At 61.0% G+C, this 16224-nt stretch overlaps 1 protein-coding gene across 1 annotated transcript; it reads right to left on the reverse strand.

Moving 5' to 3' along the window:
- Positions 1-3423: 3423 nt before the first annotated feature.
- MAP4K2 (mitogen-activated protein kinase kinase kinase kinase 2) lies at positions 3424-15657 on the reverse strand. Its single transcript, XM_058689542.1, has 32 exons — positions 15485-15657; positions 15303-15360; positions 15008-15098; positions 14857-14921; positions 14487-14542; positions 14101-14148; positions 13972-14014; positions 13500-13572; positions 13279-13410; positions 13136-13198; positions 12677-12758; positions 12479-12586; positions 11991-12069; positions 11805-11863; positions 11250-11293; positions 11128-11166; positions 11002-11035; positions 10802-10907; positions 10633-10721; positions 10510-10551; positions 10328-10412; positions 10155-10234; positions 9997-10057; positions 9783-9900; positions 5869-5927; positions 5685-5788; positions 5414-5591; positions 4712-4780; positions 4489-4575; positions 4181-4251; positions 4026-4081; positions 3424-3921 (listed from the first exon to the last, which is right to left on the reverse strand). Exons 1-32 carry the CDS (start codon positions 15578-15580, stop codon positions 3834-3836), a joined length of 2463 nt encoding a protein of 820 aa, XP_058545525.1. The 5' UTR covers positions 15581-15657; the 3' UTR covers positions 3424-3833.
- Between the last annotated feature and the right edge of the window lie 567 nt (positions 15658-16224).

Raw genomic sequence — 16224 nt, forward strand, 5'->3', positions numbered from 1 at the left:
TGTAGGGAAGGATTATCTAGGCTTTTTGTTTTTCTTTCTGAAGTCGTTACCGGGCTTTATTTTTTTGAGTGGTTATTTTTATGCTTACACTCAACCCGTTACTACGCAGCGTTTGAAACGTACAAAAAGAACCGACAAACACTGAATGCCCTGGGAGCCCATCGCCCAACCTGAGGACCAAGATTTTACCAAAACCCTTGCAAATTCCTGGGGTCCTTCCTCGTCCCACTGCCACTCTCCTCTCGGAGACCATCATCTTGAATTTGGTACTTTTTCCTCCCCGGACCTGACAGTTTTATCACCTGTGCGTGTGTCAGCGGACCATAAGTGGTTTCGTTTTGCTGGGTCTTGAGCTTTGGAAAATGCTATCGTGCTATGTGTCATTTCGTGGGATTCGTGGTTTTAATTCGGCATTCTATCTCTGAGATGCATCTGTGTGGTGTTGTTATTACGGTATTTTCAATCCCCCCACCCTCCCCCCAGCAGCCCTGCAGGCAGACTTGGGATCTGCTGTATCTGCGGAAGACCCAGCTCCGCGAGCTGGTCCGGTCAAGAGGGCTGACGGCAGCACCTCCCTCTTCACCCCCGTCACACCCATCCCTTCACTCAGAAAGCGTGTCTGAGGGCCGCCTCTGCACCAGGCAGTGACCAGGCGCTGGACGCGCCACACAAAGGTGGCCCGTCCCTCGCCATTCCGGAGCGCAACGTTGCGGTTGTCGCCTTGACCTCTGACCCTCGCTCGGCTACCAGCCAGTTACCTGAACGTCCTGGGGCTCCCCGTGCCTCCTCCACTTACCCACAGAATGGCTTCAAGAGGCCGAGCTGACCTATCTCAGAGACTTCCGCCCGGAAGGGCAAGCAATTTTGACAGTCGCTGTGGCAAGAACAAACACGGCCACTCTGAGCCAGCAATGCCGCTTCCAGGAATTTATGCTATAGGACACCTGAATGTGTACAGTGGCACTGGCCTAATACTTATTGCACAAGAATATTTATTGCAGTGTCGTCTGTAATATCAAAGTAGTAGGAACAAACTTACATCCAAAGGGATCTAACCAACTTTAAGGAACAGGAATTGTGGGAAGCCCCTACAATGGAACACCACTAGCTATAAAACAAACAAACAAACAAACAAAGAGGGAGTCAGTGATAATGGAAAACCCTCCAGGTCGGATTTTAAAAGGGTAAGAGCTGGGGTGCCTGGGTGGCGCAGTCGGTTAAGCGTCCGACTTCAGCCAGGTCACGATCTCGCGGTCCGTGAGTTCGAGCCCCGCGTCAGGCTCTGGGCTGATGGCTCGGAGCCTGGAGCCTGTTTCCGATTCTGTGTCTCCCTCTCTCTCTGCCCCTCCCCCGTTCATGCTCTGTCTCTCTCTGTCCCAAAAATAAAATAAAAAAACGTTGAAAAAAAAAAATCTTAAAAGGGTAAGAGCAGAAAGGTATGTGGAATATATTAGCACACGTATAAAAAAAGGGAGGATAAGATACCATACTGAACTGCATAAATCCTCCCCGAAGGGTTCATAAGTAACGGAGACCTTCGTAGGTGACTTTTCAACGTATCTATTTTGCATTTTTAAAAAACAGTGTGCCACGGACAAGGCCTACCTATTTAAAAATACATAAATAATATAACACTCTTAGGCTTTCAGCGCAAACTCCCAGCTTCCTGGGCTTTCTTTGGCTTGTGGCCAGCCTGTGCTGCCAGTGAATACTTTATCAGAAGCCCTTGCTTTTCCCTGATCTCCCACTTTGGCACATTAACACTCTTGACTCCTCCCACCAAAACCCCCTTTTCAGGCGTGGGTGGCAGCGGAGGGCCGGGGCGGCCCGCCACAAGGTGGCGCTCTCTGCCGACCGCGGCTCGGTGGGTAGAAGGTCTGTCCTCCCCAGGCACCTGGGGTCAGGGTCAGGGGCCTCCGCCGAGGGGGAGCTCGCCTCCCCACCCCCGGCACTCCTCAGCTTAATCCTACACCTAAACCAAGAAATCGAGAGATTGGGAAGTTAGGAATTCTATCCCTGTCACTCCACCATTTGGCCCATCACATGTCAGCCAGGCAGGTGTAGACTTTCAGAACTCAGGAGGTGCCTGCCCCCCTCCTTTGGGTCTCAGGGAGAGCACAGGTGTGAGTGCCAATGCACAGAAGCCTCGTGTCCTTCTGTGTCTGACAAATCCATTTCAGCCAAGAAACCCCAGGAGTCGGAGCAGTCTGGGCTCTGTGGGTGAGTGGACAAGGGGACACTCTGACGACCTGGGATCACCCTGGGCTCCTGGCAGGGGCACTAGGGACTGGGCTGCTGCGAGCTCTTCACATAAGGTGCCATCTACCCCCGCCCCCGCCGCCCATTTGCATCCGTTTATCAAATACCAGCAACCCAACCTGGTAGAGAAATTCTTAATTCAAACAGCTGCCTTGTCTACCAGAAGAAAAATAATTGGGCCTTTGCTCAAGCTCTGGCCCCAGACCCAAGGCCTCCTCGCCCTATGCACCCATGGTCTTGTGTGTGCACCTGTCCTCTCCTTCCAGGCCAGCTGCCGTCCTACCGCTTTGACCTCACCTGGCCAGAGGCTCTGGTCAAAAGCAGCCTGGTCAGTGCCTGAGACAAAGGGAGGGCTCCCTGGCCTGAGGGTACGGAGCCCTCCAAGAGGGAAAAGTGGGAGAGTGACACGGCAAAGCACAAGGTCAGCCACGGGCAGACAGACATACCCTCGAGATACCCTCCCTTCCCTGGGGGCTGGTCCACATCTTGGGAGTGACCCCTCTGTGAGCCCGGGGTCTAGCACTGGGAAGGCTGACTGGGAATACTTGTTAAATGGACACAGGCTGATCTTCCCGGAGACTAGTCTGACGCTGGAGTCCATATTTAGCGGTCCTGATCTGATGAAACACACCTAAGCAGCAGGTGGGAGGCAGGGACGCAGCCCCGGGCCTGGGCAGGGGATCCAGATCAGGACAGGCTGTGTCCAGAAACCAAAGCCTCGCTGGCACAGGGTGGAGCTGCCAGTGGCTGGCCCTCCCTGGGTGCTGGCTGCCTGGTGAGATCCCATAGGGGGCAGGAGTGCCCGGGATGAGAGTCCCTTTGTTCAGCCTGCCTCCCCCAACTGCATCATTCCTCGGCCATAAAAGAGGCCTCATATTACAAAGCTGAGGGCTCATCCTGAGCAGGGAGCCCTGGAAGACAGTGCCCCTAAGAGGCCTTTCGGGGCCACTGGCCTCTCCACCACCTCTGCCTGGCTGTACCCTAAGGGAACCACCAGAGAGCACTGGTGGCCCACCCTTCCATGGGGCACCCATAGCACCTGCTGCCACAGAAAGATGTGCTGGAGGGAAGGAGGGAGGGAGGGCGGGAGGAGGGAGAGGAAGCCTCCCCAGTCCTCCTCCTCAGCTCTCCCCCCCAACCCCCGACAAAGAGGGATCAGTGGAGTAAAATCAAACGAGCTTTAATACCAATATAGTCTTTCTTTTAAATACCATGTTCCCCAGGACAGGGGGCAGGGCAGGCTCTTGGCAAGAAGAATGGAAAAGAAACGTGGAACAAAATGGAATGGATCGCCCGGGCCTGCTCCCACCCTGCCCGGGGCCCTTGTCACAGGGCCCGGGTTGCCCACGGGGGTAGGGGAGGGGACAGCAGCTTCCTCTGGTCCAGTTATCGCAGGGGCCCGGGGTGGGCTCCCCTCCCCTCCACAGCCCCGAAACTCTTCTCAGAATTATTTCTGCCCTTCAGACCAGCAGAGCCTGGGCCTCTCAGATCCGGGAGGCACCACTGCCTAAAGGGGAATGCCGCTAAGGCCTGGGGGCGGGACGGCGGAATGCCACCGGCCAGACCTGACCCTCTCAGTAACTGCTCTGATGGCCCGTGAGGATGTAGAGGTTGCTGTGAGCCCCTGGGTTGTCGGTGGGAATGCTCTCAAGGATGATATCTCTGGAGGGGAGACAGAACCGGAGGTGAGCAAGGCAGGGGCCTGAGGCCTGTGCGCATGTCCATACGGCCTCAGGGGCCTCTAAAGGGGAGGCGCCCCGTCTTACCTGTGGGCCCCGAGCACTCGAAAGATCCTTGTCTCATCTGTGATCTCCTGAGTCACCTGGAAAGGAAAGGGACTCTGAGGCCACCCCAGCAGGTCTTCTCCTAAGAGGTGGGGACAGATAGGTCAGGGGAGGCCAGGTTCCCGGGTTCCGCTCACCTCGTTGGTGTCCAGGCTTCGGCCTTGCATACCGTGGCTCCAGAAGGCCAGCACGCTGTCCTGCAGGCACACTAGGGGGAATCCAGCTGCCATGAGCCCTGCACCTGCCCTGAGGACACTGGGGCTCCCCCAGCCACGCCCTGGGCCCACACTTGGGCCACAGAGGTCCTCACAGACCGCGGTGGCCCTTGAGAGGGGCTGTGGCACCTGCCTCCTCGTCCCACCCCCAGCCCCAGGCCCCTGGGCCACACCACCTGCTCCAGGCTGGGGATATCCGCCCCCCCACCCTGTCGTCATCTGTCACTCACCCACAGTCTCAATGGGGAAGTCAAAGGTCAGCACAGGCGCCAGTGTGGCCGTGGGCTCACCCAGAAGGTTCACAATCCTCACGCAGCCTGCACAGGGAGAGGGCTGGTGGTGGGTGGGGACCAGGTGGTTCCCTTCTGGGGGGGCAGACCCCCACTCACAAGGCTTCCCTCGCCTCCCCTAACCCCCTCCACTGCCCCCAACCCTGACCTCAGGGGCACTCACGGTCAAAACAGACTAGGACTGTGTCCCTGTCCACCTGGATCACCTGCTGGGCTGTGCCCGGGAGCCCCTCTGCAGGCAGACAAGGGAGACACGGCCTGGCTGAGCCACCAGCCCCGCTCTGGCCCCAAGAGGAAGACGTGGCGGACAGCTAGAGCCAGCTGTCCCCACAACCACATTTCAACCCCCCAGCAGCCCCACTGGGTTCCCGCACAGCACGGCTGGGGAACTGAGGCTCAGAGTAGCAAAGTGGCCTGCCTGCAGGCGCACAGAGGCAGGGGTGAGTCCCAGGGAGCCCGGGGGGGGGGGGGAACGGGGGCGGGGAGGAGGGCAGGGTGTCCGGAGTCAGGAGAAGCACGCCGTGTGACTCCATCACTGTGGGACCACAAATCTCTGAGCCTCAGTTCCCTCATTTGTAACACAGGCATGACGATGCCTACCTCGCGGGCCGTCGTGAGGCCTAAGAATGACACAGCTCGTGTCTGAGGCCCCTGCAGCGGTGGGTTTTCTTAGCTGCTGAGCCCTTTGGTCTAATGAAATCTTTTACGAAGCCCAGCTGAAGGGAGGCTGGTCTCCGTGGAGCCATACGCTGCAGGGGACACGCAATCTCTCTCTCTCGCCAACTGTCTAGCTCTCTGTCCCACACACACACACACACACACACACACACACACACACACACACACAGAGGGCCCTCCCGCTCACCAGGTGGTACGAGGACGTCAGGCGTCAGACCGGCCTCCAGGGGCAGGACATGGAACAGAACTCGGCAGCCGGGCCCCTCGGGGCCCTCAGCCCCCACACACACCTGCGGCAGCTCCTTCCCGTCCAGTACCAGTGGCTCCAGCATCCCCGCCGGGCTGGGCAAGGGGCTGGAGAAGTTCTGGGGGCGGCAGGGGTGCTCAGGTCTCGCCCCAGGCCCACCACCCCCACCCCGGGGGGGGGGGGCCCGCGGCCTCACCCGCCCGCCCCACACCTTCAGCAGCAGGAACTTCTGCAGCGGCTCGTACCACTGCAGCAGGAGCAGGCTGGCGGGCAGGGCAGCCAGCAGGAAGGTGCTGCCCGTGTAGGGGTTCCGCACTGTGAGAGAGGCGGGCAGTGGGTCCCGGGCTGTGCCCGTGACGCCAGCCCTCCCCGGCCCCACCCGGCCCAGCTCTTACCCACACGACACTGCAGGCAGCCTTTGGTGTCTGGGATCTTGGTGGACAGGGCAAAGCGCCTGCAGGGGCGACAACCAGGACACGTGTCATGGGTGCCATCCATGGCCGAGGCCCCACGGAGCCCTAAGAAATGGGGACTATCGCTTTCCTGCCCCTGGAGGTGAGAAACCGAAGCTCAGAGAGGCAGAACAATGTGCCTGGGTAACGCAGCTGTGGAGGGCACAGGAGCAGAAGCCGGTCCCGTGGCTCTAGCACCCACCTCCACAGCCTGCAGTGTCTCTGTTCAGTCCACGGGTTTGGATCACAGAAGTACCTTTCACTGTGCAACTTTGGGCAAGTCACGTAACCTCCCCCCTGCCTCAACTTCCACATCCGTAGAATGGTGGGGGGGGGGGCAGGTAACAGTGGCACCGACCTCAGGGGGTCACAGTAAGGATTAAATGAGTTAATACAGGGGCACCTGGATGGCTCAGTCGGTTGAGCGTCCGACTCTTGATTTTGGCTCCTAGGGTTGTGGGATCGAGCCCCGCATCAGGCTCCACGCTGAGCATAGAGCCTCCCTCCCTCCCTCTCTCTCTCTCTCTCTCTCTCTCTCCCCCCCCCCTCTGCTCCTCTCCCTCCATCATACTCTCTCTCTAATTTAAAAAACAAAAACAAAAAACAAGTGAATACAGGAGAAGGGTTTACCGCAGAGCCTGGCACTCAGAATACTCTCACAAAGGGCTTTCATTCTGAATTCTTACTTTCCCTCCTATTTCCAGTCATCGAAAATCCTTTTCAGGTGAAAGCAAGGTATACATGAAGAAATGAATGGAGAAATGAGAGCGTGGAGGGGTGGGGAGCTGCTGGAGACTCCAGCCCTGCTAGGCTGCCAGAGCACTCACGGCGGTCCCGCTAGACATGTCGTGTGTCACAGAAAGGCAGGGAGGCCCGGAGAGATTAAGACTTGCAAGAAAACCGCAAACAAACGGCTGGGCCTGCCCTCTCTCTGCCCTGCCCTGCCCTCCACCCCCCCCCCCCCCCCACTGCCTCAGCTGAAGCTACACCAACAGGGACCAGCAGGGGGGGGCCTGCCTTGGAGGCAGGGGAGAGGTGGAGTCTTTGCTCTGCTTACCGGCTGTCCCCCAAGCCCTCAGGGGACCTTCTGAGCCTGTTTCTTCCTCTGGGGGACAGGGCTACATGTCCGCAGCCCTGCCACCTTCTCCCAGCGGCCCGTCTGGGCCCTCTGCCAGCAGGGGGACCCCGCCGAGGCGGCCCGTGCCCGTCTCTCCCCGTCCCTCTGTCCTCACTCTACTCTCTTCCCCAACCGGCCTTTGGATGGGACAGAAGCGCATATTTTTGTATTTGTTTTTTTCTGCAGACAACTCTGGCTCTCTGCTCTTTATGTTCGAAGTGGACACTGCGATTCTGTAGTTTCCCAGACACACACCCAAAGCTGCCAGGGACTCGCTGGTGTGCTGACAGGCCTGTTTCCTGCAGGTCCTGGGACAAAGCAGAGGTTTGCTGGGGGACTGAGCTCAGGAAGCCCTAGGGCCACAGGGCTCCAGATGCCGTATGAGTGAGCTTGCTCCAGGAAGGGCCGGCGCCCCAGGCTTCCCAGCTGGGGGTAGCCACTGGCCTGTCCCTACCGGCTCCCGCCACCCACCTGGGCAGGGGGACGTCTAAGCCCACAGCCCAGACCCCTCCTCGAATTCAGTCTCACCTAGCCCACGGCCAACGAAGGCCCCGCTTACGCACCTTAAACGCCACGTGACAACACTGAGTCCTGCTCCAGCCACGCCTGATGACAGCTCTATTCACCCAGGCCAACAACCCTGGACTCCTCCCTAACTCCTCTTTCTCTCCCATCCACCAACTGTGGGGAAATCCTGCTGATTCAACTTCCAAAATGAAATCCGAACCTAGCCGCTTTTCAGCTCCTTCCCTTCTACCCGGGCCCACGCCGCCACCGTCACCTCTCACCTGATGATCACAATAACCTCCGGGCAGGCTTCCCTGCTTTCCCCTCACCCCTTCAATCTTTCCTCAACACAGCGGCTAGAGGGATCGCCTGAAAACCTCAGTCCGTGTGACTCTTCTGCAGTGGCGCTCAGGCTGCTCTGAGTCAAAACCAAAAGCCTCACTGTGGCTACCGGGCCCTCCCAGATCATCTTCCCCACGCTCCATCCATCTGGCTACACCAGTCTCCTTGCCTTCCTCAAACAGGCCAGGCCTGTTCCTGCCCCAGGGCCTTTGCACTGCCCCCACCCCCACCCTGAGATGCTTTCCCCAGAGGTAACAACAAGGCTTGCTCTGAGCCTCTACTCACATGGCCTTCCTGACCACCCTGTTTAAAACCCCAATCCAGGCCCCACCCCTCCTGGCCCTCCTTATCCCTGCTCTTCTGCATGTACTACCTTCCCCTCTGTGCACCCCAGAGCACCTTTCTTACGTCAGTCGTTTGCTGTCGGTCTCCCGTGACGAGAAAGTCTGGGGAAGAGGAGAGAACCCTAGTTCACAGAGTCCCCCAGGCACATACTAGGTACTCAGTGGATACTCGCTGAATGACTAAAAAGGGACTCTGTCTCAGACGTCCCCCTGGACACCTCATAAAACACACGACATCATCCGCTCCCCTGAGGTCTCCCGGTCCCTCCTTCTCCCTCCTGCTCACTCCAGTCAGGCCCCAGATCCCGTCAGCCCCACTTTCTGAAGAGGGTTCAAGTCTGTCCGCCCTGCAGCCTAAGCCCCACTGCCTCAGGCCACTGCGCAGCCCTCCTCTCCAAGTGCCCTCTCGCCGGCCGCCCCCTCCGATCCATTGTTGCTGCCGTCGGCACAGCCGGCAGATGGCTCTAGCCTTCATCAGTCTGACGGGCCCCTCTCTCTTGACCCCTAGGACTAGGAGACAGCACGTGACCCCGGCCTGGCCCCCCCCCACCCCCACCCTGAGCTCCTCATCTCATGGCCACAGCCACAGGCTCATAAGTGGGCATGAACCTAAGCTAGACCAAAGAGAACTGGTCCCCGGACTTTGTGGGAATTTCGTGGAAGCAGGGATTCTAGCACCGTAGGGCTGTTAGCTAATGCAACGCTGGCCTGGAACCGTGGGCATCCATCAGAGGAGAGGAAAGCCTACCTGAGAACGAAGGGGACAGAGGACAGCAGAGCCAAGAGACGCGGGCAGATTTCTGGCGAGGCCATGGAAGCCTGGATCCAGCTGGACCTGAAGCTAACCCTTCTCCTGAACTTTCAGTCACATGAACCACTAACCGCCCTTCCGTGCTTAAGTCAGTGAGTTGCCTTGCCCGCTACGGAAAGAGTCCTGATCGACATACAGAGGGATCCTTCTAAAATGCTCGCGGTGCCGCGGCCAGTTGAACCAAACCCAGATCCTGGGCCTGGCCTCGAAGGCAGGGCTCTGCCAGCCATGCAGCTTCCTCTCGGACTGCTCCCCCAGGTCACCCACGTGCATTGGCATGTTCTCTCCCCCCCCACCCCCCACCCCGAAGGCGGTTCTCTAATTCATCTGCCTGGAAACCCACTGGGCACTTTCCGACTGCAGGCCCTCGTGTGGCTGGCCCCTCAGAGGCCCCTGCGCCCCTCCTGGCTCTCCCTCTGGGTCACTGAGGGGGGCCAGGGGCTGACTGTCAAAGATGCATTTGGTTTGTTGTCTCCAAGCCCTGCCTACGACCAGGCACACAGCAAGTGCGCCCCACCCTAACAACCACAGCTGCCACACTGTGGTCCCCTTGCTTTCCAACAGGCCTGAGGGCAAGGGGAGGGGGCACCGACGCTGATGGACTAGGAAACTGGGCTCAGAGAGGCAAAGTGACACACCTGAGGTCACCAGTCCCGTGCAGGGCCCTATTCGACCCTGGCTCTGCCCCTCTGCCTCCCCCCGCTGCCCACCCCGCTGCACCCCCCGGGTCCCCGACCTGGGGATGATGCGCTGCGTGAGGCGGTTGGTGGGGATGGAGAGGGGAACCTGTTGCTGTAGTCGTCGCTGCTCAAACAGGCCCGGGAGGTCATGTGCCCAGATGTGCGTGGATTTCCCTGCCGGGGAGGGACAGAGGGGCTCAGAGAGTGTTGGCGGGCAGGGTGCAGGCCCCGGGCCCTGCCCGCCCCGCCCCACCCCACCCCACCCCGTACCTGAGAGTGACAGCAGCACATTGTTCACGCAGTAGAGCCAGGTGCAGCGGTGTGAGATCAGCTAGGGGCCGCAGAGCAGACAGACGGACAGACAGACGGGGAGTCAGCCCCCCAAGCCCCCCAAGGCCCTCTCCCCTCCAAAGCCAGCCGGGCCTCACCTTCTCCAGTGTATCCTCGTGCAGTTCATGCAGGTTGAGGGTGTAGATGCCTTCCTCAGCCCCCACCACCAGAAACTGGTCTGCGGGTTTGGGTACAGGGTCAGAGGTCAGTCACGCCCCCTGGCCCAAGCTGCGGGGTCCCAGGCTCCTGCTTCCTCCCTGCCCCAGCCTACCGCGGGTGACAGGGTGAATCCAGGTGACAGCAGCGTGGATCCGCAGGGGGCAGCCATTGAAGACCTTGGAGAAGCAGGCGCCCATCTGGGGAGAAGGCAGGAGGCTGGTGAAGAAGATGGGGGGAGAGGGGGCAGCAGGCAGGGGGGCTTCAGGGTGGCAGGGCCGCGGGACCGACACTTACATGCACCTTGGGGGTGGGGGGGAGCCCGTGGCAGGATGATCTCTGGAAGGGAGGGAAGAAGTCAGGGCCGAGGCGACAGTCCCAGCCTCCCAGCCTCCCAGCCCGTCTGGAGCACCCCCTCACCTCAGGATCGTCCCTGTGCTTCATGGTGGCCCAGGCAGTGGGGAGCAGTGGGGGGCTGTTAGGGCCTGGGAGAGGTGGGGGTGGGGTTCCTGCAGGCACAGAAGGGCTGTGAATTCCAGCTCTAGCCCCGCCCTGAGCCTATCTCCTGGTCCCCCAGGCTCGGACTCACCCAGGGGGCTGGACAGAGGGTCTTCAGCTGGAGGCTCAGCAGGGGGTGGCCCCAAGAAGGGGGCCCGCTTGATGGTTCCCATGGCATCGTCTGGGGAGTCCAGCTCCTGGCAGGAGAGTCAGGGGACCGAGCCTGGCTGCTAGGGGGTCACCGGTAACCCACCCCCACTGCACCCTCTCCGGCCCTCCCCCACTCCATACCTGGAGCTCTGAGGCTGGTCGGATGGTCAGGCTCCTGTCGGGGACGAACCAGAGGGACATAAGGTGTGAGATGTGACCAGGCCCCGGGTCCAGCTGCCCCCCACCCTTTCGAGCCCAGCCCCTCACCTTTCCTCCAGGGCCTCCTCGACTGACTGTAGCAGGCTCCTGGGCAGGAGGGGATGAGGTCAGAGGCCAGCCTTTTCTGCTGCCCCTCCCCCTTCCCTGTAGCCTCCCTCTCCCTCACTCACCCACTCAGCTCCTCCTTTCCCAGCAGTGTCCACTCCTCCTCCCACTGCGGGGAAACCGAGTCAGAAAGACCAAAAGAGAGTCAGAGACAAGAGAGGCAATGTGGGCGGGTGATGGAGAGACTGTGGGAAGGACAGGACGCACAGACAGAAAATGACACGGAAACAGGCAAGAGAATTTTGAGCGAGGGGGACAGCGAGAGGCAGAGAAACTACGCAAGAGGAGGACTGACAGCCAGAGAAGGGGACGGAGAGGCGCAAGGGCAAGAGGTATAGTCGGATGACCAGGCTCGGATGCAGACGCGGCAGAGAGCTGGAGGAGAGGCTCGGGGTCTGTGACAGGCCCGCGTGTTAGAAAGGCATGGTCCCTGTGCCCGGGAAGCAGTCCCCCTCCCCCTGCACCGCCTTCGCTGTCCTGGGTGGGACAAGCCTGCTTGCACAGGGCTTTCCACGGCCAGAGGACCAGGCTGCTGCTGCTTCAGGAATCTGAGACGCCCCCCCCTGCACCCCTGCCATGCCCCGCCCCCACCCCCCCCCCACCCCGCAACAGACCCTCACCGGCTCATTCAGTGGGTCCGTTTCCTTCCTGCGCGGGGCACCAAATTTCACCTGGTGAACTGGGGGGCCCAGGGTACCCGAGTTAGGAAGGTGGGCTCCCGACCGACCCCGACACTCACACCAAATGCCCACACCCAGCCCCCCACCCCACCAAATCCACAGACACAGTCCTCCCAGCAGACTCACACTGGATCTCTGAGGGGGTCCTCTCGGCCGGGCCGTGCTGACCCCGGGAGTGAATGGTGTCTGGGAACACGTCATAAGCCTAAGAGAGAACGCAAACAGCCGACACACACACCCAGCACTCGCCTGGAAGCGCTCTCTGCACACAGATGGGTTTTGTTTTCACAACCCTCTGAGACGATCCCAAGATTAAATGGCACCCTCGTTTTCAAAGATGAGAAAACCGACCCAGACAGGCAAGTGGCTGGCCAAAGATCACACAGGTCAGGTCAGCCTGAACCAAGGGTGGGGAATTTATCAGGTGGGAGGTATGGGGGGGGGGTGGGGGCAAGATGGGCCCAGGGAAGACTTCGAATGGGCGGGCTTGCCTGGAGGAAAGTTCTCGGTGCTGGCAACATTTAAGTTAAAGGGCCCTGACTCATACCGCCTCCACACTTCTTACCACCCGGCCAGGCCAGGCCAGGACCCATTCCCCAGCTCTGCTCACTCACCTCGAGATCACAGTCCTCAGGGGAAGGGGTTCCGAGGTGGGGGTCATTGGCTTTGTCCAGCAGCTGTGTGAGGAGAGCCCGAGGGAGCTGCTGGGTTGTGAACGGGTGCTGCAAGATTGAGGGGGGCACAGGTTGGTTCCTGACCTCCAGGGCCCTGCTTTCAAGCATCCAGGCTCCTGCCCTGCCCCTGCCTCCCACCTGCAGAAGCTTCTCTGCCGTTGGCCTCTTCTTGGGGTTCTTGGTCAAGGCTAGCTTGAGGAAGTGGTGGAAATTCTGGGTCCTAGTGGGCACAAGAGCCCCCCCGCCCCCAGACCCAGGTTAGCCCTCACGTGCAGCATCCTGCCAGCTGCCCCCTGCCACCGCTCCAGAGGAGGAAGTCTGCTCTAGGAAGGAGCCGGCCCGAGGCCAAGGGCGGCTGGCCTAAGCAATGCTGCGTCGTGACACGGCAGCGCCCCCCATCATTAACCGTCTGCCCTTCCTCCCGACCCAGGCTGGGTCGCCCGACCCAGAGGCAGGGCTCAAGCCCCTCCGGCAGATAGTCCACAAAGGCTGAGAGGGCAGGGCTCCGCAGGCTGTGCCCTGGGAGTTGGCAGAAGGCTCTCCGCCCCCATGGAGACTGCTGGAAAGGAGGCCCCAGCAGGCGGTGTGGGCCCTCACCAGCGAGTCTTGTCTCGCAGCCTGGGCGGCTGGAAGCTACTCTTCGACATGAGCATCAGGGCCCTGTGGAGAGCACGAGGTCAGGGGACGAGGTCAGCAGGGCCCTCGAGGTCAGGCGAGGGGCAAGTAAGTGTTCAGCGGACCTCATGGGATGCAGATGGAAAAGAGGGGGCTGCAGCTCGCCCAGCTCGATGGCGGTGATGCCCAGGGCCCAGACGTCACATAGCTCATTGTAGCCTCCTTTGCGTTCCACGGCGGCCACCTCCGGGGCCATCCTAGAGGCAGGGTCACAGATGGGATGGCCAGGTGCCCCACCTGTGGCGCCCGCCCCCCTCCCCACCGCCAGCCCAAGGTACAGCCTCACCAGTAAGGAGTCCCGATGAAAGATCTCCTCTTAGCCACAGATGCCGTCAGCTCGCCTGCCACCCCAAAGTCGGCTGCGGGGAGAGAGAGCTACTCCCATCCGCCCACTGGCTACCACTCCCCACCCACCTCCAGGGCTCAGGCTCGGAATGCACCTGAAGGGTTCAGAGAGCAGGTGGCCCAGGTTCAGCCACAACTGCCACAGGTCCGAGGCAAGGCCAGGTCCCCCTCCGGGAGGGGTCAACCACCTTCTATCCCTGACCGAGTGCGCGGTCCCAGGTTAGAATCCATAAAGACCCAACCACATCCAACTTCTGGCAGGGAAGGAGGGCTCGTCTATTGTCTCAACGGGGAAACCGAGGGTTAAGTGGTAAAGTGACTTGCTCAAGGACACCCAGCACCTGAACGCAGACTCTAAGCCTCCACGAGCTCCCACAGAACCCTCACCCTGATTGTTTCCCCGGGGTACTGACCCAGCTTGACATCTCCCTGGAGGGTGAGGAGAAGATTGGCTCCCTGTGGGAATGGAGGAGAGAGAATCCCGTCTGGTGCCCCCAAGAGCCTCCTCCTGCCTCCCACGATGCCCTGGGCCAGACCCCTACCTTGATGTCTCTGTGGATCTTCCCCTGAGAATGCAAGTGGTGTAGACCCTGGGGACAAAAAGGAGCTCCTGAGAGCAGCCACCCAGCACTATCCCACCTCTCCTGAACCCCCTCTCAGGACTGGGGCCCCCCACCCAAGCAGCTTCCTCCTCCCCTCTCCCCAAACAGGAAGTGGCTGAGCCAAGAGGGAAATGTGCTGCTTCCGGCAACAGGGCTGGGGCCCCTTTCCCCCCAGGACCCACAGCCCCTCGGGCCAGCCCTGCCTGAAGTACTCCCCCCCCCCCCGCACTCCCCCCCCCCCCCCCCCCACACACACAGGGCAGCCAGTCTCCCGGCCCGTAACTCCTGGGGACTAGGAACATGAACAGCCTTATGGGCCCAGCTACCTTCAGTGCCTCCCGGCAGACATAGGCAATCTGTCGTTCCTCCAGGGGCCCGGTGGCTGAAATGGAAGGGGTGAAGGCTGGCATGGAGGTCTGGAGGAGATGCTGACCTTGCCAGGCCACCCTGTGTAGGGGAAGCAGTAGGCACTGCTGGGTGAAAGAGGTGTTGTCCTTATGTCCTTATCCCCTCCCTGTACAGTCTGGGATTCAGAGCCCAGAAAAGGACACCATTTCTGTCAAGGTCACACAGCCAGTTAGGAGTGGAGAAGGGCCTAGCTCCAGGACCCCAGCTCTCCTCTCCTGCCCCATGTTGGGGAAGAGGGAGTTGGGGAAAGGCTTGTGGCCCTCTGGGGCCTGGAGTCCTGGCCCTCACCGTGGTATATCTCCTGCAGGGACCCCCCTCCGCAGAACTCCATGCAGATCCACAAGCGGTCATTCCTGTGAGGGCACAGAACCTGGGTGAGCACGTGGCAGGGCCACATGGGGGCTGCCTGAGGGTAGGCAAGGGGATAAAACAGCCTCACCTGAGGTAGCTGCCAATGTAGGCCACCACATTGGGGTGACGGCACTCACGCAGGATGGTGATTTCCTGCTGGAGGGAGCTGGTGTCGTCCCCTGGGGAGCACAGGGCATCATGGGGGGAGGGCGCATGGGGGTTGCTCTAACTCAGTGCCCTCATCTGCAAAATGGGCATATCCGGGCCAGACAGATCCCAAGTGACAGCACCTCCTGGGGCCTGTCTCTCAGGGGGTCAACTCTCAGCGCCACCAGGCGCTATGCCCTCCCACCAGCGCAGAGGCCCTGCCTCCAGGCCCTCACCTGGGTCTACCTTGACTATCTTGACCGCGGCCAGTTCGGACGTGACCGTGTCTCGGGCCTGCAGGGGCGGAGGAGGTGAAGCGGGATGAGGAGGGGGCGGGGCTGGGGGCTGGATCCCGCGGTAGTGCGCAGAGCCTGCACCCTCCTCGCCGCTCTCCCGCCCGTCCGGTTGCCCGGCGCACCTTGTAGACGTCGCCATAGGTCCCGGCCCCCACGCGCTGCAGCAGCTCGAAGCGGTCCCGCGGATCCTGCAGCGACACGTCCCGCAGCAGCGCCATTGCCCGGCGCCGGGCGGGCCGGCGGGCGGGCGGTCGTGAGCTGCGGAGCCGCGGAGCCGGCGCGGGGCGGCGCGGGGCGGGGTGGGGCGGGGCAGCACCGCCGGGGCGGGCGCGGGTGGCTCCGAGGCCGAGGAGGCGGGGCCGGGGCCCGGGGCGGTGCCAGAGGGGGATGCCCCGCCGCCCCACCGGGAGGCGGCGCCCGCGGGACAGGCGCTCCGAGGCGAGGGGAAGCCCCGAGGCCGGGCGGAGCCGACCGGGGCCGAGGGATCAGGCCAGCGGCATCTCCTCCCTTCCCCCCTTCCGCCCCCCCCCGCGCCCGGTTCCCCTGCTCCCTACAGGTGGGGAGCCCGAAGGCCAGAAGGCAGTGGGGAGAGGGGGCACTCCTCATCCCACCCGCGCCGCCCGCAATTCCCCAGATGAAACACGGACGTGTACTTTTTCTTTTTTTTTTTTTACAAAATGTATTCATCTTCCTTGAAACTGAAAAATAAATCTATGTACAAAACAGGAAGAGATCAGGCTCCCCTCACCCACTCGCAAACCCCTGCAGATTTCCTCCAGAGTCCCTTGAGGCGGGCTGGACCTCGGGGAGGTTCCCAGAGGGTCGGAAAGAGGTCTGCTCTGATCTGCGGCCAGTTTGGTCA

Source organism: Neofelis nebulosa, chromosome 10, assembly GCF_028018385.1.
Source record: "Neofelis nebulosa isolate mNeoNeb1 chromosome 10, mNeoNeb1.pri, whole genome shotgun sequence".
Taxonomy (NCBI): Eukaryota; Metazoa; Chordata; class Mammalia; order Carnivora; family Felidae; genus Neofelis; species Neofelis nebulosa.

Coding starts and splice junctions, on each gene's coding strand:
- MAP4K2 (XM_058689542.1), bottom strand. CDS start 15,580: ATGGCGCTGCTGCGGGACGTGTCGCTGCAGGATCCGCGGGACCGCTTC. Junction 11,167..11,249: donor GGAAAGGAGGAGCTGAGTGG/GTGAGTGAGGGA, acceptor CCTCCTGCCCAG/GAGCCTGCTACAGTCAGTCG. Junction 10,235..10,327: donor GATTCACCCTGTCACCCGCG/GTAGGCTGGGGC, acceptor CCAAACCCGCAG/ACCAGTTTCTGGTGGTGGGG.